Consider the following 21,500-nt stretch of genomic DNA (forward strand, 5'->3'; position numbering starts at 1 on the left):
TGTGCAGGAGATAGGAGCTCACATATCCGGATGTATTCCAAATATTTCGATACTCACAAGTATATATACATTGTTGGTATGTGTAGGTCTCTAATACATGTATATTTGTTTCTTTATATACGTGTATATGTGCGTTCTATGTGTATGTGTATTGCTGGCAGAAGAGAAGCTACTCGCAAAGCTTTATACGATTCTACGTGTACTTTACTAGTCCACTGTGTACCTCTGCCCCCTCCCCCTCCCCATCCTCCACCCCACCCACCCCCTTCTTCTCTCACCCTCACTCCTCTCTTTTACTCTCCCTCTGTCTATTTCTCTGTTCCAAAACTTAGTTCAATGTGGTATGTCGTGTTAACACACACTTTTCTTGCAATCTGCAACGTGACACCGGATGCAACGACGAACATCGTGCCTTCGACACACGTATCTTCCACGTGCCTAAACACACTCGAGTCAAGAAGAAGACACGTTTTTACCCTCTTTCTGCACCCTATTCATAGCATTTTTATATGGATACCTATTCTTATATTTATTATTTTTAAATTCATACGTAATGTGTATATAACAGCTTGAATATGAACTCGCTTGCTCTGCTACGCGACCGATCGATCAATTTGTCAATAAAGAAATTATTGAACAGTCTCATAAGCATTGTTCACGTACAGTGATAAGCACTTAATTATTAAAGATATTTATTTGAATGGTAAAATATGATTATTATTTCGAGATGTGAAGTGTTATAGATGATATTATAATATTGTTGAAAAATATTTTTAAATGTGGAGTTTATCGTGTTCCGGTATTCTAATGAATTTTAATTAGTTTCGTTTTAATTGTAGGAATAATCAAGTCGATTATATTTTATTTGAATAATGTGAAAGATATATATATATATTATATGTAGTATTATTGTTTTATTAGATACAATTAAATGAGATGTTTAATTAAATACAATTTATATGTCGTGATACGTATCAATCATATCATTTGATTATTTTGATTTATTTACTAACTTAAATTGAGCATATAATTATGTACCCATATATCTGCATGTATATCAATATATATATATATATATCATGCAACGTCTCTAAACTTTTAATTTAATTACTCGAATTTTTATAAAGATTCAATAGAGAAACGCGACAAATTTTCTTAATAAAAGTTTAATTAATAATTTTGTAAGACAGACGTGCTCTCTATTCTTTTTTCTTTTTTTTTTTTTTGATTCTTATCAGATGATTACAAGATTTCATAAAATAATCTTTACGTCGAATTTTGGTTTATTTCTTTTTTTTTCTTCCTTTTTCCTTCCCTCCTTTTTTCTTTTTTTATAAACGTCAAACAACACAGAGTAAAGTTCGCAAGAGCGGGGTTAAACTCGGCCGGGTAAAAGAAAATAAAAGAGGACTCGACTTAAGGGGTATCTATATTTAACAAGAGAGTGAAAGTAACACGAACCTGTAATTTACAACGTTGCGAGACCACAGCTTCGACGGCTGCTTTCTTTCTTTCTTTCTTTTTTTTTGTTTCTTTTCTTTTCTTTTCTTCTTCATCTTCTTCTTCTTCTTTTGCTACTTCCTTTTTTTTTCACCTTTTTCGTTTTTTTTTCTCTCTTTGCGTGCGGTATAGTTAAATCAATGAAGAAGACAAGGACAAAGAATATACGTTAATTAATGCGCCGTTTGCACTGTCGGTTATCCCGTCACAACCACCGTTCGTGAGAAACTTTTTAATTCGTTCGAGCACCTTACACCCCCGCACCCCTTTTTCATCCTCGACTTGGAAAGCTTTTTGGTCAAAGATTATCGAAAGCGAAATTGCTTCGAGAAGGGGAAGAAAAGAAAAAAGAATTTATTTTGAGAATAATTTTTCATCGATCTCCCCCTGCTCACTCCCCCTCTATGCACGCGCACGATATTCGTGCTTTTTGTTGTTAGTTTTCTCTTTTTTTTTTATTTTTCTTTTTAATTATTATAATTTGTTTTGCCTTATAAAATTAGCCATTTTTCCCACGTCGCGAGGAGAAATTTTTGTTTTAAAAAGGAAATAAGGGAGAAGGAAAAAAGAAAGAAATAAAGATGCATAATTTAAAAGCACGGTTAATTGTAGAAAGAATATAAAACGAAGAAAAGGATAGATTGTATAATTTGAGAATGCATTTATTTCTTTTAATTAATTTTATATTAGCTGATTATCAAGAGATCAGACCGAACGTAGGTAACTGTAATATATTATTTAAAACGATGAAAAATCCTCTCCGTGGAATAATCTTAAGAAAATTTTTCCAAGTATTAAAAATAGGGAGCGATGGAAGGTGTGAAAAAAAGTAAATAAAACAAAAGGTATGATAGAGAGAATAGAGAGAGAAAGAGAGACAGAGAGAGTGAGAGAACGGTTGAAGCTTAGCCAAATCTTTGCAGTGTTTGTATATGTGTATTGCATAGAAGAGCTTTATTTTCGTACGAAGCTTTCCCGTATAAGCGGATCTTTTTTTTTTTTTTTTTTTATTATTTTTTATGCACAAACACACACATATATACACACGCGTGCGCGCACGTAAACATAAGCGTACGTGCGTCATACACGGCTTGTTGGAAAATATAAACTCAAAATAAGATAATAGAAAAAAATAAGAAGAATGAATGTATAGAAATTTGAAATTCAAAACGCGCGTTTTGATAAGGAGAACCAAATTTTGATCTTTAATTTGATCGTAGAAAATTATAAAACAAGATTATTATTATTGTTATTATTATTATTATTATTATTACAAGTGCGCGTAATTATAATTTGAATAATAATTAAATAGATAAAGTATCATTGTTAAACTGTTCGTCGATAAATTTTAGTAGATGCAACGATGACAGACGAGCAGAAGGGTTGCTTGACAACGCGTTCATCCTGTTGACGGGTCATTATGTTCTAACGTGATTATGTCAGTCAAATGTCACGAGGATAGATAGCGATTAGTTAAGATAAGTGTAGGCTCGCAAAATGCCATGTTAATCTGCGATTATCATCTTCCTGAAAGCTTCCTAACTTTTGACTTTTATTCTAATTCTTATCTCATCAAAGTAATCTATTTGTCGTAGAGAACAAATTCATTTAAACGACGGAAAAAAATAATCTTACACGAATTGATCCGTTCTTTAACACGTAATAATGAATTTATAATCAACAATGATATTGTAATTATCGTTGAAATAAATTGTATTGATTGTGAATAAAAAAACAAAAAATTTATATTTGTTTAATCCTTCGAGTGTCGAAGTGTTTTGCAGGAACGACATAATTTATTATTAATTAACAACTGCTTTTTTTTCGTTGATTGATATCATTAATTAGTTTCTAATAATAATAAATAATATTTAATAATTAAACTGTTTGTTTCTTATAATATAATTTTCACGTGACATTTGACATAATACAACAATCAATACGTAAACCAACATCATATTATTTTACTCATATATAGATCACGTTTGAGAATTTTTACCGAACGCATATATGCGTCCATGGCAGCAGTCAAAGTAGGATCAAAAAGATAATCGATCTACGATACACGCGTTAGACGTCGTTTTGTCGAATGTACAAAAAATTGTAATTGATTTTAAGGATTGAAATAGAAAGATAGAAAGAAATAATGTAAAGAAATGAAGAAAAGAAAATAGATTTCCGATGAGAAGAAACGATACTATACTTACCTGCAATACCAGCAGCAGCAGCAGCAGCAGGATCAGCATCAGCAGCATCAGCAGCAGCTTTTAATCGGACCGAAGGAAAGGGTGCTAATTTTTTTACAACTTTCCACGGTGAAAGCTTCTTCTAACACACAGAGAAAGAGAAAGAAAGAAAGGAAGGAAGAAAGAAAGAAAGAAAGAAAGAAAGAGAGGGGGAACTTTAAAGTGTGCCTTAACGAACGCCAGTGCAAAATCCTTGCTTCCTCTTTTCGAGAAAGAAAAAGTGGGGAAAAAAAAGCAAGAAAGGAAGAAAGAAAGAAAGGAAGAAAGAAAGCGTCGATGGGAAACTAAAAATTTTCGTCGTCGAGTAGAATACCAGTGTGTTGCCCCCCCTTCCACCACCTCCTCCTCCACCTTCTTCCTCCCCTTTTAACTCCTTTCCTTTTCACGATGCTTTTCGCTTTCTTTTTTCTTCTCTCGGGAAAACGAGCGGATTTTCTTTCCCTCTCTCCCTCTCTCTCACTCTCTCTCTCTGCTCTCGCTTTTGTTTCAAGGATAAAGGAACGATCCCCGTACTTTTTGAGCTTGACTACCTGGCCGATGTAATTGCCCGTCCCCATCCCGGAGATCATAAAATTTGAAAGTAACTGGCCGCTTCAAAGAACACTCTTTAACATGACTTCGGTGTGAAATTATTAGAACCTTTCCTTTTTCTTTCCTTCAAATTCTTCAATTCCTGTTTTTTTATTATATATATATATTTTTGTTTTATCGTCAATTTTTTATGCCGAAAAAATATTTGAAAATTAAACGGAATATGAAAACTTACGCCAAAGTTAATACTCTTTATCTTAATAGAACATTGAAATCGTTAAGAGGTAATGACATAATTGGTCCTCTTATTATTGTATTATTATATAAATATATATTTTTTTTTATTATATTAGGATATTCCATCGTTCTTGGAGAAATTCGAGCGAATTGCTTTCTAGAACCTGCGTCATATAAGTAGTAATATATATGCAGATGAAGGGTGGTCTCACCCCCTTGTATGCGGCTCTATTATTAAGTAGTATAAAAAAAAAAGAGAAAAGAAAGAAAATAAAAAATAAAGGAGAAAAGGTAGTAGTAGTTGGTTGGTAGTAATAGTAGTAGTAATAGTAATAGGGTGTGTGTATGAGAGTGTATATAATACGTGTATACGTGCGTGTGAGCTCGTGTTCTCTTGGTAACTCATTTTCGAATCACTTTGCGTGATGCGAACTCAACTCTGTAGAACTTTCTCTTCCTCCTTTCCCCACTCCCTCCTCCCTCGCTACCCCTCTTTCCATCATTATATTATATTATATTTTTATCTAATGAAATGTATATTTTATATTCACATGAGCAACGAAAATCACATTTACGTTTCTTCATTATTCCATTAACGAAGATTTCTTTTATTTCCTCTTATCATTTTGATATTTGATATTTATTTATTTATTTAATAATATTTTATTGAGCCTAGAGCCTAGGCTCCCTAAAGGCTATTAATTACAGTATAGTACAATGTAATGTATAGATAAAACAAAACGGAAATGAAAATTATGTAATTATTATTAAACTTATCATTATATTAGTAGTAACGCACAGTAAGTAGATAAATGTAAAAAGAAAATAGTAAATAATAAATAAAAGTATAATAGTTCTATAATAGTAGTATATATATTATTATTTTTCTGATTGTATTTTTTGTTTCAGGATTATTCGAGACGGATGGATTGCTAATACCTGGAACGATGTGCGACCACGAGTTTGTCAGTTCGCAATTAACACCTCAATACGGACGATTCTACTCGCCACGTTACCCCTCATCTTATCCGAAGAACATTAGATGCTCTTATCTCTTTCGAGCGAGGTAAATGATCCCCACTTTAATCTACTAATCATTCACTGAGAAATAAGATAATATCATCTTGATCCTTATAATATATATATATATAGATATTACGTTCGTAATAGTATTTTTATTTCGTAATCCATAGAAAAAAATTACTCTCGGTTAAATCTAATTGAAATGTTATTACTGTTTAAAATTTTATCAAAATTATTAATCGAATCCGCGTTTTTCGTTTCAATCGATCGAGCTTGCAACGTTTCATTTTTTCTTTTTGCTTTTTATTATATTTCACGATTACTCGCTCGATTGTTTTTTTTTTCTTCACCGTATAAAAATACATTATTATTGATATTATAATTGAAATTATACGTCGTAAAAATCGCTAATTAAATCATATTATTATGAAACTTAATATTGTTTTTAGAAGAACGTATTCTAACGAGGATAAAGTTACGCGAATAAATCAGCAATGCAAGAGAGAGATAGAGAGAGAGAGAGAGAGTAAGAGAGATCAGCAATCAGAATGATTTCATGTTAATCGAATAATCCTTGCTATCTGTGAACCATAATCGATTTACTACTAATCCATATATAATGCACCTTGAACCCATTTCTGACTGAAACTTATATACCCAATATTCTCACGTAATAGATTCCCTAGTAATCCGTAAGGTAACTCTCGATTAATTAACGTAGATTCGATTCCTCGAATCATATTCGTTTGTTCCATCATATGATCTAGATTTAGATGAAGATGAAAATAGATAGATGAAAGGAATGAAGGAATGAAGGAAGAAAGAAAGAAATTTTCCTACTTCCTTTTCTCATAGTACCACGTATCGTTTATAAAATACTACGAAGCAATCGTATACGCTCACGTCATCGGGATTTTTGCTTAGCCCCCCTTTTTTCTTGGCATTCGCGTCAGCTAGAAAATTTTTGTCCTCCTCCCCCCTCCGTCCCCTCCCCTCCGCTGCCTATCCCCTGCCCCCCGCAATCGTCGTGTGCAATCCAATTTCGTTTCTTTCTCGATCGTGGGAAAAAACGTGGAGAAAAGAAAAAAAAAAATCAAATAAATAAGATAAAATAAAACTTCGCAGAATAGTCGAGTCGAAAAGTTTCATCGTCGAAGTATAAAGGGAAAGAAGAAAGAAAAAACAAAAAATAAGAAGAAACAACAGAAAAAAGAAAAAAAAAAAAGAAAGGAACGGTAAAATAAAATACGTTTTAATTAAATCCGATACTTTGATTTTTAATTTAAGTTGCGATGAAATAAATTAGAAAGAAAAGAAACAAAAAAAAAAGCAACAACAACAAAAAATAGAAGAAGGGGAGGAAAAAAAAAAGGATACTATAATACGAATTAATCTCTCGTCAAAAGGAATAGACTTATCCGGTATAATTTTTGTGGTTTCGGTGTTACTGCTCATACACACACGCACACACCCACACATATATATATATATAACTATGGTGGTTCCTTTTTCGTTAAATTAACGCAGAGTCGAGGAAAGAGTTTCTCGTTGGGTTTAGGACAAGGGTCGTGTGGCATTTTGGAAATAGTGGGCGCATAAAAGTACTGGATAAAAGTGGGCTGGAACGGGGTATTTGGGGGAGGGGGTGGGTCAGGTTGGAAAAAAAAAAAAGCGCTCGGGAGTTCTCGGCACGGATATCGTGCAGTAGAGAAAGCCGTCCTTCTCTTCTATTCTTCCTTTGGAATTTCGAAACAAAGACGTTCTGGAAGTATAGAATGTGGAGAAGATACCATGGATGCTGGCAATATCATGACAATGAGCTTTTCTTTTCGTTTAGGATTAATAAAAAAAAAAAAAGAACAAAAAGATAGAGACAGAGAGAGAGAGTAAAAGAAACTCTAGATAGTGAGAAATAATTCTAAAACGAGGTGGAATATCAGGAAAGGGGAGGGGGGGTGGATCGTGGGTGAGAATGTGGGAGTAGGTTAGGTATGTCGAATTCGTGGGAGATTGTTTTTTCGAAATTTTCTTTTTTTATTTACCCCTCTTCACCTTCTCCCCCTCTCTCTTTCAAAGAATACGAGGAAAATAATTTCTTTGTTTTTTTTTTTCGTGTACCCTAGTCTCGTATCGCGATGGAAGATTCAAATTTCTTTTTTTCTTTTCTTTTTTTTTTCTCTTGTCACAACACACATCATTGAATTGTTATTAAATGAAACGTTGATTTTTTTTTTATTTTTTGTTAGAGAATTATTCGATAAATTAATCGATCGTTCGTTTATTCGATTGATATTATTATAACACAAGATTCTAATGATAAATTATATTTAATAATGAAACTTTTTCTCTTTCTTATATAATATAATTGAATTTGTTCATGTGACACACATACACGTAAAACAAAACAATAATCAATACGCAAACCAACGTTACATTATTTTACATTAATATTGACAAATACAACGCAAATACGCGTTCATTGCAGTCAAAGGGTTAAATAAAACTTTTGTCAATCGTAGTTGTTGTCATCGTAACCCGTTAACGACGATTGTCTTCTGAACGGTTCGTATGCACCCGATTCCCCGCAATCATGAGAAATAATAGTTAGCGTGGTAAATACGGAATGTGTCTCGTTCGAACGTACCCGAGTTTAATCGTTGCTACCGCCGTATGCAGATAGAATTTCCCAGGTAACATTGTGCTTTCGCGCTTAATTGTAGTAATTGCATCAAAGTAGTATTCGCAGTTTGGCTATGTTGGACGGGATACGTCCACGTTATGCCAGCTTTATAATCGTGATTGAAATTATGTAGCTCGTTGAATAAACCTCGTAAATGTGAATATGGATCGTTTCCCCCATCCTCGTCCCCCCCTCTTTCCCCCCTCCACCAAAGCCTCCCATCACTGCCATTCCTTTCGCTACCATTTTGTTGATTTTCATCGATTTGACCTATCGAATTTTTATCCCTTTATTTTTTCCTTTCATTTTTCTTTTTCTTATTTTTTTTTTACATAATCTTCAGAAATATCAATCAATAAAAATTATTATTCGAACGATATATTCGACAATAATCGGTAATAATTAAATATTCAATGTTTTTTATCGGTAATATAATGAAATTATTCAATAGGGATAAATTACATTGGAATTCATCTAATTCTAAATTTAAGAAAAAAAGATAATGCGTTAAATGCGATTACAGATAATTTATCTCGCTTAGCTGATATCGATCGGTTTCGTTCATTCAAATTTGATCGTTTATTTCTTTGTCCCTTTTGAATAATCTTTTGAAATATGAATAATTAAGCAAATGATTTAATGATATTCAATGATAATAGATAATAATTAACGCATTAACATATTATTGTAATACAATGAATTATTCATAAGGATTTTCAAATTTTATTTGGGAAATTTGGTAAATTTCTAAATTCGCGTTAAGTTTATTTATTCTCTTACGTATTAAACAAATCATTTTTTTGAGATACTTGAAAATCTATGTGTTGTAACGTGCAGTTGTAAGATAATCTTGACCTTTGAATTCATGTCCATATTATCATAAGTCAGTTGTGAACCTTCTTATCCAAAATGTTCTTCCGAACTTCTCTCATTGAAGTTTAGTCGAAGTTACATTAATAATAAGACTTTCGTTCCATTTGTTTTAGACTCAAGGAGAGGATTCAAATAGTATTCGAAGAGATTTCTCTACAAAAAGGTGACCTAAGGTAAGTATTATTATCTCGAATTTAATATCATTTCATTCTAGTTGTTTTATCTAATCTAATGTATAATATTACACAGAATATTACATATCATACAATAATACATATACATATATATATATTAGTAAATTATTGAATAAATTCATCTTCACGTTGGCATAATATTATCAATGTTGATTCGATCATTTTGCAATGTAAATTATTCATAGATCTTAAATATGTATCAATGCATGCATATGCAACGTACGGTAAATTAAAGGAGTATTCGTAACAAACGTTGTAAATTTAACAAAAAGAAAGAAAATCAATTGGAGAAAACGAAATGATTGGCTCTAAGATTATTTGCACAGGGGGGTAGGAATAGGTAGGATCATCCGATTGTATAGTATTTCTTTCTATTTTTTCTTTTACGTTTCTCTTTTTTTTCGGTATCCCGTTAGATACTATCGTAATCGAGTAATATTGAAGTTAAATTTCCATATTGATCGTTGAAACTACTACGATACGTACAATTTTTATCTCTTCAGTTCTTCTTTCATTTGTTTCTTTTTTTTCTTCTTTTTTTTTCTTTTTTTCCCCCTGCCGGATCGTAATAACTTTCGCCTATCATAATCCTCACCACCCTATTTCTGGATCAAGAAGAGAGAGGAACAAAAAAAATATATATATATATATTCGAACAAGCAGTTCGCAAAAAATCTCCGGTTCGCAAAAGATTTCCCTTATTAAATCCGGAAATTACGTTACTTTAATGGAGGGGGTAAGGTCTAGTATAATCTAATAAATTATCAAACTAATCAAACATTAATCGTTCAAATGTTTGCCAAGTGGTAGATAGTACGAAAGTAATGCTGAAATATATATGTATATTGTAATAATTACATCTTTATAGTGTAGTTTTATTTTAGAAATTGCATAAAAATTAAAAGAACGTTAAAATGAGAACGTTATAATCTTCAATTTTATGTATAAGGTACATTATTACCTTTATACACATGCGCAACATTTGATAAGGCATATAAACATTTAATAAAATTAATTTTATAGAGGATAATATTTTATTTCAACAGTGAATATCGAACGAAATGTTGTTTTTCTGAATAGTTCGCGTCAATATTTTTGTATACTTATAGCAAGCGGGTTTTAATGATTTTTATATTAAATTAAAGTACACTCTATTTTCTAAACTACACTATAAAGATGTAATTATTATAATATACATATATATATATATATATATACGTTTCTGAGATAACACGGAGAAGGATTTCGAGATAATCCTCGTGAAATGTAGACACGATTGGAGACACTGACTCCGACAGCTAGCAAACAAGATTTTCGATCTTTATTTCATCTTTTCTCTCTCTCTTTTCTTATTTCTTTATTTTCTTCTCGCTCCATGTCTTTCTCTCTCTCTCTCTCTTTTATTTTCTAGTTTCATTTTCCCACTTTTATCCACCCCTTACATCGTTCTCCTTTAAGAAAGCACCCTCGTGTCCTTGACAGTAGTATCGTTTAAGGATCACGACGATAATTCAACATTTTCTTCTGCTTTCCCTCCCTCTCTCTCACTCTCTCTCTCTCTCGACAAAAATTTTCATTTCTTTTATTACTTTCTTCTCGAAACTTTTGGATAAACAAATAATAATTGATCTATTTTATTATATATGCTTGAAATTTGGGATTCTCTTGGAAGAAAAAATACATTTTCTTCTGCTTTCCCTCCCTCTCTCTCTCTCTCTCGACAAAATTTTCATTTCTTTTAATACTTTTTTCTCGAAACTTTTGATAAACAAATAATAATTGATCTATTGTATTATATACTTGAAATTTGGGATTCTCTTGGAAGAAAAAATACATTGTCTTCTGCTTTCCCTCCCTCTCTCTCACTCTCTCTCTCTCTCGACAAAAATTTTCATTTCTTTTAATACTTTTTTCTCGAAATTTTTGATAAACAAATAATAATTGATCTATTGTATTATATATGTTTGAAATTTGGGATTCTCTTGGAGGAAAAAAATATTCGAATTTATGGTAAAAAATGGGGAAAATTGATCTAAGGTATTATCAGTGAATCTAGATGGTGTAAGGATAGGAAAAGAAGATAGCATATTTTACGGTTAGCAATACGTCAATCGGTTAATGCTTCCGATATTGCCATCATAAATCTGCCAGCCGCCAATACTAAAGGTTTCACCCTGTACTCTCTTCGGACGAGTTACCACAGCTTCACTCTCTCTCTCTCTCTCTCTCTCTCTCTCTCATTTTCTTTTTCTCTTTCTTTTTCTCTTTTGATACCCCCGAGAATTTTCTTTGCTTTTTGGCACAAGCTATGAACAAGCCAGCGCCAGCTATTATCGCTAAGAACATTTTTCAATTTAATGTCATCTTCTTTACTTTAATAGATTTCTCTCCTCGTAAAACCGATTTCGATTCATAGCCACCGGGGGTGGCAGGGGAGAGGAGGGGGGTGCGGGAGAGGGTATGGGATAGAGAGAGAGTAGAAAAATTAATCAATGACAATTTCACGCTTCCTAAGCGCTAATTACTACACGATATCAATCCAATCTCATATAAGATTTCCCATAAGGGTTGCCAAATAATAGAGAAACTAAAATAATATGGATAGGATAACCAAAAGGGGGAAAACTTTTTAATTTAACGTTTAATTTCTACGATAATAACAATAATACTTATTCGTCGAACATATTACCATAGTAAATCGATACAAATGTATTGTCATTATATAAATAAAAAATAGATTTAAATAACAAAGAGATTTTGGTCAAGTAAGGGGATAGGTTTTGGATTTAAGGAGTATTCAAAGATCAACTCGATTAATAGTTTGCTTTGAGGAGGGGGTCAAAGAGGGGGAGGAAGTGGGTTGGGCTGGCCCTTTTCGACTGCTATCTTTTAAAATCCCGTAATACCTGGCATGGTTGACCTTTAAATCCTTTGAGCGGGCCAGAAGACCATGATTCTGCTTAACCCACATAAAGTTAACTATCTCTCTCACTCTCTCTCTTTCTCTCCCTCCTCCCTCTTCCTTCCTCTATCTGTCTTTACCCGCGAGAAGACTTAGGAGAGCCGAGGATGTCGTGATGGCAACGTCGACTTGGTAAACGAGAGGTGCCCAGGGACCTTCAGTTGCACTCCTCGTAGGAGTTAATCCTTGATAAATCCTCCAACTCTGTCCTAATTCAGTATTGAGCTTCCTTAATTTCATTCTATCGGTGTGACCTAACCCCCAACCCCCCCATGCAACACCCAACACCCCAATCTTTCACGAATTCGACCAAATTAAAATAGAAAAAAGACGCGACGGGGAAATGATTTTTTACTCTGTAAGTACAATCAGATTTCTACCAACTCGTTTTGACTTTTCTACTTTAACTCTAATCCACTTTTGTTTGTTTTTTTGTTTGAACGTATGAAAACCAAGGGATAATTTCGTGTCGTTTATTACAAAAAAAAAAAAAACAAGAAAACATTGAACTTTACACGCACGTATATAATATAAAAATGTTTCCACGTGTTTTTTCTTTTCCCCCTTTAGTTAGAGTAAATCATCTTTTTTTTTCTTTTTTTTTTTCTACCGGCGAGAAACGAAAAATTCGAAAGAAAATATTACGGCAACGAATTTTATATGAAATTTAATAACAAATGATAAAGCAAAAAGAAAAAATGTTGACTTGAGAGATAAAGAGAGGGAAAGAGAGGGAGAGAGTTAGAGAGAGAGAGAGGGAGCGTGCATGTTGTCTGTTAACGAACGAAATTTGATTGTCGAGGCGTGCTCGGCCAGGTGCGAATAATGAACAATTTCTACGTCGTACTATTTCATTAGTAAAGTCTAAATATGGAAACAAGATGTTAGGGAACGGAAGCGTAACGGTGGGCGTCGGAAAAATAATCACTTGGGGTGGGTGGGGAGGGGGGGGCGTTGGGTGGTGAGAAAATAATTAAATAAAGCAAAAAAAAAAAAGAAAAATAGAAGAAAGAGAAGAAATAAAAAAAAAAAACCAACGAGCTCCGATCGTATTAGTTATCGTTGTTGTTGTTGTTATTGTTGTTACTATTGTTAAAGAGTTTTGTTAGTTTTCGATTTGAATGGAACTCACAATTACTTGATTTGTAATAAAACCGAACAAAGAAAGAAAATCAATGGAAATGAGGTGTAGGTAGGATTGAATGTATGGGAAATAAAAATCAATTAATTAATATATTCGATTTCATTCCCACCTGCTCCCACCCCACCCCCCCTGCCCCATCCCCTCGCAATCATCCCTTCTTCCTTCCCTTTCTTTTGATTCTTTCTTTTGATTCTTTCTTTTGATTATTTCTTTCTTTATTTCTTTCGTTTCGTTGTTTTAATCTGAAACGAGTTCGATAACGTTTAGAAAAGCATAGCTTGTGGTAAAATTCGGGAGAAGAGCGTGAAAGACCGAGTTTGAGAAATGCTTCGATATATCAGCGTTAAGCCGCTCTGTCAGACGCACTCGGATATTATCCTGAATAGAGCTGATGGATACCGAAAGACTCTTCTCTGCCAGCCAGCCACTCGATATACACACATTCGCAAAATCTCTCCAACGTATATATGGGTTAGAATATACATACATGACACACCAATACCCATGAAGGTACACTTCATAAAGGTGATGTGTCGATTTATTTCTTCCCCATATATATATATGGGGAATGTATATATATATATATATAAATATACATATGTAACATTTATATACATTATATACATATGTAACATTTTCCATGGAAAAAAAGTCATCATCATTTTATATTTTAATAATAATTCATTAATAAATTTGATACTTCTTTCACTATGGAATTCGTACTTTTACGATTTGTTCATATAACCGTGAAATTAATTAAAATTATATTCCATCGAATAGAATAATCCACCATCATCGCCACCATTAGAGGGGGAGGGGGAGGGTAGAATGAAAAAAAAAAAAGAGATATTAAGTTTCACGGGTAGAGATCCTTGAACTTTAAAACGTTGAAAACGTTTGTAGAAAGAGAGATCTCTTCTCTTCTCTTCTCAGTGAAGAAAATCCTACTGGAATTTGAAAGATAGTTAAAGAAAGTAAGAATGACTATGGTAAAAAAGGGAATGCCAAGAAGAAGAAGAAGAAGAAAAAGAAGAAGAAGAAGAAGAAGAAGGAAATGCAGAAGAAGGGCCGAGAAAAAGGGCTAGAAAATGGTCTTTAATCTCTGGCTCCTTTCGACGATAATCTTTCTCTGTCAGAGTAATTGCTTAAACCGTGCGAGTAATAAGATTATTCCTTTTTCTCTCTTCAAATTCATTTTTTTTTTATTATTTTCCATATCCCTTCCCCTTTCCTTTTTCTCATTTTCATCATTAAGTTGTCCTAATCGATCAAGAATATTTCAATCGAATCGGTACTTCGTAAAAAAACTTTATTCCTACGTTGAAATGTCTCGAGAAAACTAAACGAAACAAAAATGAATAAACTTTTTTTCTATTTTATATCTTTGAAGTAAGATAAAATTAAAATTCTGTCTCACCTTTTTCGATGCACCGTAAATGCAATAACTGCACTCGCGTAGAAATTCATATTTCGTCTTATATACGTAAACCAATTGTGATAATATATTCAACGAAGTATGTTACAAAACAAATTACAAATGTAACTAAAACTATTACTTTCTATTTTCTTTTCTCAAATTTTTACATTACACGATATCTTGATTATTAAAAATATTATATATATATATATATATATATATTAAATTAAATATAAATTAAAATATAATAATTTATAAATTAAATATAAAATATTATATATATATATATATATATATATAATAAATATAAAAATTTTTATTATTTATTTATACTATATAATATATATAATATAAAAATTTTTATTATTTATTTATATTATATAATATATATAATATAAATATATATAATATATATAATATAAATATATATAATATATATATATATATATATTTGTTTCATTTAAAACGCACAATCGAAAATTTTTATGCAACGTAGGATTACTTTATTATACGTAATCCTGTGAAGCAAAGAATTATATCATTTTCTATCTCGACAATTTTTCGTCTCTCTTTTTCTTGGTTTCTTTGGGAGGGAGGGGGAGGGGGAGGGGGAGGGATTGGGAAGGGGGTATGCGGCTAGCCACGAGAGAAAGTAATTCTCTTTCAGCCGATCGAATAAAGTAGTCTCTATGTATACGTGTAGAAAAGGAATCGTGTAGGCTATCGACATCGGGTTGTTCGATCCTCTCATCTTCTTTCTCAATCTCATTTTCTCTCTCTTTCTCCCTCGTTTTCTATGTGTCTGACCCACACGTTTCGTAGAGTCTACACGTTCCTCGTAGTCTCACCTTCGATGTCCTCCTTCTTCCTTTTCCACCTCTCCATTTCTATCTTCTTCTTTTTATTTTTTTTTTTTGTTCCTTTTTCTTTCGCCCTTTTTTCTTTTTAACTTTTTTCTGCTCCTACGTTCCATCTTCCAACACACTTGGTTCGAGTCTTACCTACGAATCGTCCTTCTATCTATCCCTTTCTCCCTTTCTTTCTTGCTTTCTTGCTTTCTTGCTTGCTTTCTCTTTCCCTTTTAAGCAACGTTTCTCTTTCCTTTGCACATCTCACCGAATGTTTTATTCCTCTTTTTGTCTTCCTATTCTATTCTACATGTTTTCGCCAAAGTCTTATCTCTTTGACCTTATTCGAAAAAGGGACGCAAGGAATAGGAAAAGGAAGAGTCCTAAGGATATAGTGTGTCCCTGAATCAATCCATTTTAGTACCGAAAATATCCTTGTCCCAGTGTGCGGTCTTTAAATTTATACCATCCCTCCCCTCCCCATCCCGTCCCTCCCACCTCTTCTGTTTTATTTTTGTTTCTTTTAACGGGTTTTTTTCAAATGTATTTTCATTCTCGCATTCGAACGTTACGAGTGATTCGTTCATTTTTAAACGCTAGATAGTACAAAATTATTTTTTCAGCTGTTCACAAAAATCAATACTTCAAAACACATCGAATAAAGAATTTTAATTAAAGAAGTATACACACACACACACACACATATATATATATTACAATCAATGTAGTAATACATTTTACATAGTAATACACTTGTATGACCTACCATCCCTCTCACCCCCCTCAAATTTTAAAGATTGACCAAAACATGTCACTAACATAGTGTACAAATTTTTCAATATTCACGGTTTGTTTCACTTACACGAGCTTAAAAACACTTCCCTCCCTCCCTCCCTCCCTCGTTCAGTGCTTTAAACGCAGCCAACTGAAGCATATATTCTAGATTGACCAAAACCCTTTGGGCATTTTAGAGATTGACCCAGCAATGTACGAAAAACATACTCAAAATTTACATTGCCCAATCTCTCTCTTTATCTCATTCTCATATTGGACGTTCTTTAGAATATAGAGAGTGTCCTATTTAAATCAATGCACTTAAATATCTTTGAAACTGTTGATGGTAGAAAAATGTGTCAGATTAAAGTTTACAAAGGGCACATTGTCTGATGTTGGTTTTATTTTTATTGGTGGATGAATAAAGATCGTACGAAAGTCATCTTTGGGTGTGTGAGATTTTTTAAATTAAATATTAAATTTTAAAATAAATAAATATATTATAATAATAAAATATAATAATAAATAAATAATTAATTTAAATTAAATATATATATTTTACAATGCACATAAATTAATGCAGGTTTTTATTCCCTTAGACAAAAATATTAATCCAATTATGATGAAAATATCATAATATATATATCTTATATATATTATTAATAATTTATGTTGAAAATATATTTAATATAGGAAGAAAATAATTAGTTTCTTAAACTAACCGATAAGTTATAATCTTTGACGAGATGCATCTCCTTGTTGTGTTACAGTTGCCTGAATAGAGCAGATTTAATCAGGGTTCACGACGGAACGGATTCAGGAACGCCCACAATAGCCGTACTTTGCAACCAAGGTGCAGAAGTAGAAGTACTCAGCACAGGGACAGACCTTTACGTCGAGTTTGTCGCTAATTCCGAGTGGCCCGGCCAAGGCTTCAAGGCGAAGTTTGAATTTCAGCCATTAGACGATTCGCCTCATTCCGGTTTGTAACGTTAATCTAACGAAACTTAATATACATTTTGTCTCTTAATTTTTTTATATTTTATTATTATTTATATTTGTCTTATTGTTAAAATTACGATCGGATTTTAATTCGAGAAAATGTAAACGTTCGTATCATCGATCCTGTGTCGACGACATTTTCATTTTCATTTTGATTTTCAAAGATTTTGGCGAATGAACTAGGATTGTTTTTTTTTAATTACTTTTGGAAGTTTTTATTTTGATAATAATTATCATTAGAACGAGAAAATGAGATGAGATCCTTACAGCATACAAAAATTAGCAGAGAACCGCAACAGAGGAAAAAAATGAATAAGTGCTCTTAATTGCTTATTAATTGTTCAATCAAAATTCATATATAGTTGCTCACTTTATTAATTAATTATTTAATTAGTTATTAATAATTGAAAAATCGAAAACGTGTTTTTTTTTCTCATTTCTAAGCAAAGCAATGAAGTTTGCTATTGTTTTCTCAACTTTATTTTATTAAATATTTTTTATTTATCGTTAATTAGTTGAAAATAATTTTATTCGGATTATTTTTTATGTATATCTTCTTCAGAAGAATTATGCAACTGTCGCGATATAATAATAATAAAATATAATAGAAGTTAATGCTAAGTCTGTTATTAAACAGTTACCGTATATAAAAGCAGTACTTTACAATCTACATGTTTTAAAATAATCAGTCGTATATAAAAAAAGTTCGTATGTTTTACGTAGAGATTTCTTAATGATTAAATTATAATTTTTCTTAAAAATATATTGTACATGTGTGTGTGTGCCTGAACTTTAACATTTAACTTAAATATGAATGACTATGTAGACGATTATTTAATTCAAACGGTAAAAAAGTAAGCTACTCGAGTGAGCCACTATAGTGGCTCATGGACCTGGAAAAAATAATCGCTAAAGCCACTTTAGTGGCAGGCCGGCTAAGGCGCATATCGGTAATTGCAGTGCTCTACCTTTATCTTTTCGAGCGTCGGTAACTGCCACCGTCGGTAACTCCCACCGTCGGTAACTCCCACCGTCGGTAATAGTAAACTTAAAGTTTTTTTACTCTACGTCGCTAATAATTTATATTTAGGTTCCTGACGGTTAATATTACTAAAGTACAAACTCTCATTAAAAACGGTTGATGTTTTAAAAATAGGAAAGTTACCGACAGTGGCAGTTACCGACAGTGGCAATTACCGACAGTGGCAGTTACCGACAGTGGCAGTTACCGACGGTGGCAGTTACCGACGCTCGAAAAGATAAAGGTAGAGCACTGCAATTACCGATATGCGCCTTAGCCGGCCTGCCACTAAAGTGGCTTTAACGATTATTTTTTCCAGGTCCATGAGCCACTATAGTGGCTCACTCGAGTAGCTTATCTAATCACCGCTTGAAATAAATAATCGTCTTCATAGTCATTCATATTTAAGTGAAATGATAAAGTTTAAGTATATATGTACAATATATTTTGAAGAAAAATTATAATATAATCATGAAGAAATCTCTACGTAAAACATACGTATTTTTTTATTGATTGAGCAATTAGTGTGCAATTAAGAGCACTTATTCATTTTTTTCTACTATTGCAGTTCTATGCCAATTTTTTTGTGCTGATCGTTATCGACGAGAAAAGAAGCGCTTTTTTTAACGTCAGTAGTGTAGGAAACTTTAGAGCTTTGTATACAAGAGCTTTTATCTAACCGTCGGTATAGAAGACCACGCGAGCTTTTCGAACGAATTGCAATGATCGAATGCAGAAAATCAAGGACTATCTTCTCGGTGAATCCTTGTTAAGCTCAATGGGAAAGTTATTTTACCTCTTGTTAAAATGACATCCCGTTTGAATTTATTATTATTCGGTAAAATACAGTCGAGTTTACATATTTCATTTGAAAATTTTGAAAGAATAATGAAAAATTATTAATCTTCAGTTTTAAATAAAGTACTTCCCATGCAATTTATGTTTTATTTCTCAATCATTTATTGTTATAATTATTTGATACGGCATAATTTATAATTACTTAATCTTAGTCCGATAGAACGATCGTAAATAACAATTAAGTTGCTTTTCGTTGTATCAGGATGATCGTTAAAAAGTCATAAGATAATTTCAAGCATGAGATATGAATGAGAATGATTAACGAAGAATATATATATATATATGAGTGTCTGTGCGTGTATACGTGTTTAAAATAAAAATGATGGGAAAGGATGTTGGTGTTTACAGTGCTATAAATCATGGACCGAAACCATTCGTATTAAGGCAGATTGCCCGTGTTCTATCTAACACGAAACTCTCCCTGTCGTAATTAACGGCACTGTATATTCCAGGGATAATTACACTAATGTGTTTCAGAGCTGGACAAGGTCGTCCCAGGGGCCGTTACTGGTAACCCTAGGTACTCGGTCATCGGGCCGGCTGTCAGCGCAACCAGTAAGTGCATATCGCTCGGCTTATAATTAATAAACCTTCTTAATCATCTTGCCAAACTTGCGTTTAATCGAATGTTGAATGAAAATGTTTGTTCATTATTTTATTGCGGGATAAATGATTGAATTCGATTCTAAAGTTATTTCTCGATCAGGAGGAAAAAAAATTATTTTTATACGAACATTATAAGCTTTCCTTTGAGATGATTATTATTATTATTATTCTGAAAGCATATTTAACACGTTCGGTTATCGTTATTGATGAACGATCGAAAAACGATAATTAATTATATAGGTCATCCTTGATATATATATATATTATTTTTATGGAGAAGTGGATAAACGTAATACACATTTTTATTTTATTTTATAACTATTCTTATCTACACACGTTGATATGACGTACATGAGAGAATCTTTAGAAATATCAATGATTATCTTTTAAAATATTCGTTAAAAATTATTATTTTCCTTTGATCTTAATAAAAAAGAAAAAAAAAACAAGAAAAAAGAAGCTCGTTGAATAAGGATAATCTCGCGAATATATTTGACCCATAATTTCATCACGACGACAATGGTATACGATAAGATATTCAATCAAAATTCGAAGATAATGGATAAGTATACTTATAACGTAACTAACGTAAATTGTTTTCCACATATGTGGACATGGGAATAAATAGCACGTGTTCTTGGTTACGTTCTCAAACTAAGAGAATAAGCACGAATTTATTTCGCGCGAAGGGTACCAACAGACTCGAACCTTCTACGAGATTACAGAAATTACTTGTTAGTAAGAGAACAAAAAAAAGGAAGAAGTAAAAAGCTTTAGAATAAAGAAAAGATCTTTATCGTAGAATAATTCTCGTTCGTTCGTTCGATCGATCGTTCCCCCGGGGAGGGGGGGGAATGGAAGTAACGAATAAAAGGAAAGAGAGAAGAAAAATGAAAAAAGAAAAGAAGAAAAGAAAAGAAAAGAAAAGAAAAGAAAAGGAAAAAAATAATATAAAGGAAGGAAGAAAATATATATAAAAAGGGAAAAATAAATTAGAACAAAAGTTAGTTACAGGAGTCCCGCGGAACGCGATTGGGAGACACGTTTATTAATCCTCTTTAATTAATCTCATAACGGCCGAATAATTCGAATATTCGCGATGTTACATGGGCGTTAATCTCAATTGGTATCTGGACCCGGAGACGGGCGGGTTTACTCATGTAAATGTATCTCCTAAGAAGGGCGAACAACAACAGAACCGGGAAGTAACAATGCCGATGAAGGGGTGTGTAATGGTGGTGTGTGTGTGGTGGTGGTTGTGTGTGTGTGTGTGGCTGTGTGCAATATAGATGCGTGGTGAGTGCGTGCGTGTATCTATAATACACACTTATATATGTATTAGTGCGGAGAAAGGAGGTATAGGGTGGGAGGGGGGGAGAAAGAGGGAAGGGGAGAGGTGAATACAATAGGATAGGGCCTTTAGTAACAGAGAGGAGAGGAATCCTGTATATACTCGATGTGAACTGGACCAGTGTCTTTCTTTTTCATTCTTTTACTCTGTTATTTGTCTCTGTTCCTCTCTGTAATTCCCTCTCTCTCATCTCTCTCTCTCTCTCTGTCATTCTCTCTCCTCTCTTGTCTCTC

General features: G+C 32.7%; 1 protein-coding gene across 2 annotated transcripts in view; it reads left to right on the forward strand.

Annotated features, from left to right (window-relative positions):
• The window catches only part of LOC122513824 (suppressor of lurcher protein 1), a 335,671-nt gene that overhangs the window by 135,208 nt on the left and 178,963 nt on the right, over window positions 1-21,500 (forward strand). For both annotated transcript variants that reach the window (XM_043630302.1, XM_043630303.1), the window contains 4 exons: window positions 5,424-5,580; window positions 9,204-9,263; window positions 17,200-17,411; window positions 19,788-19,865. In XM_043630302.1, the coding sequence (XP_043486237.1) occupies window positions 5,424-5,580; window positions 9,204-9,263; window positions 17,200-17,411; window positions 19,788-19,865 (507 nt within the window). The remainder of the gene's footprint in view (window positions 1-5,423; window positions 5,581-9,203; window positions 9,264-17,199; window positions 17,412-19,787; window positions 19,866-21,500) is intronic.

Source organism: Polistes fuscatus, unplaced genomic scaffold (assembly GCF_010416935.1).
Source record: "Polistes fuscatus isolate 324 unplaced genomic scaffold, CU_Pfus_HIC Scaffold13, whole genome shotgun sequence".
Lineage (NCBI taxonomy): Eukaryota > Metazoa > Arthropoda > Insecta > Hymenoptera > Vespidae > Polistes > Polistes fuscatus.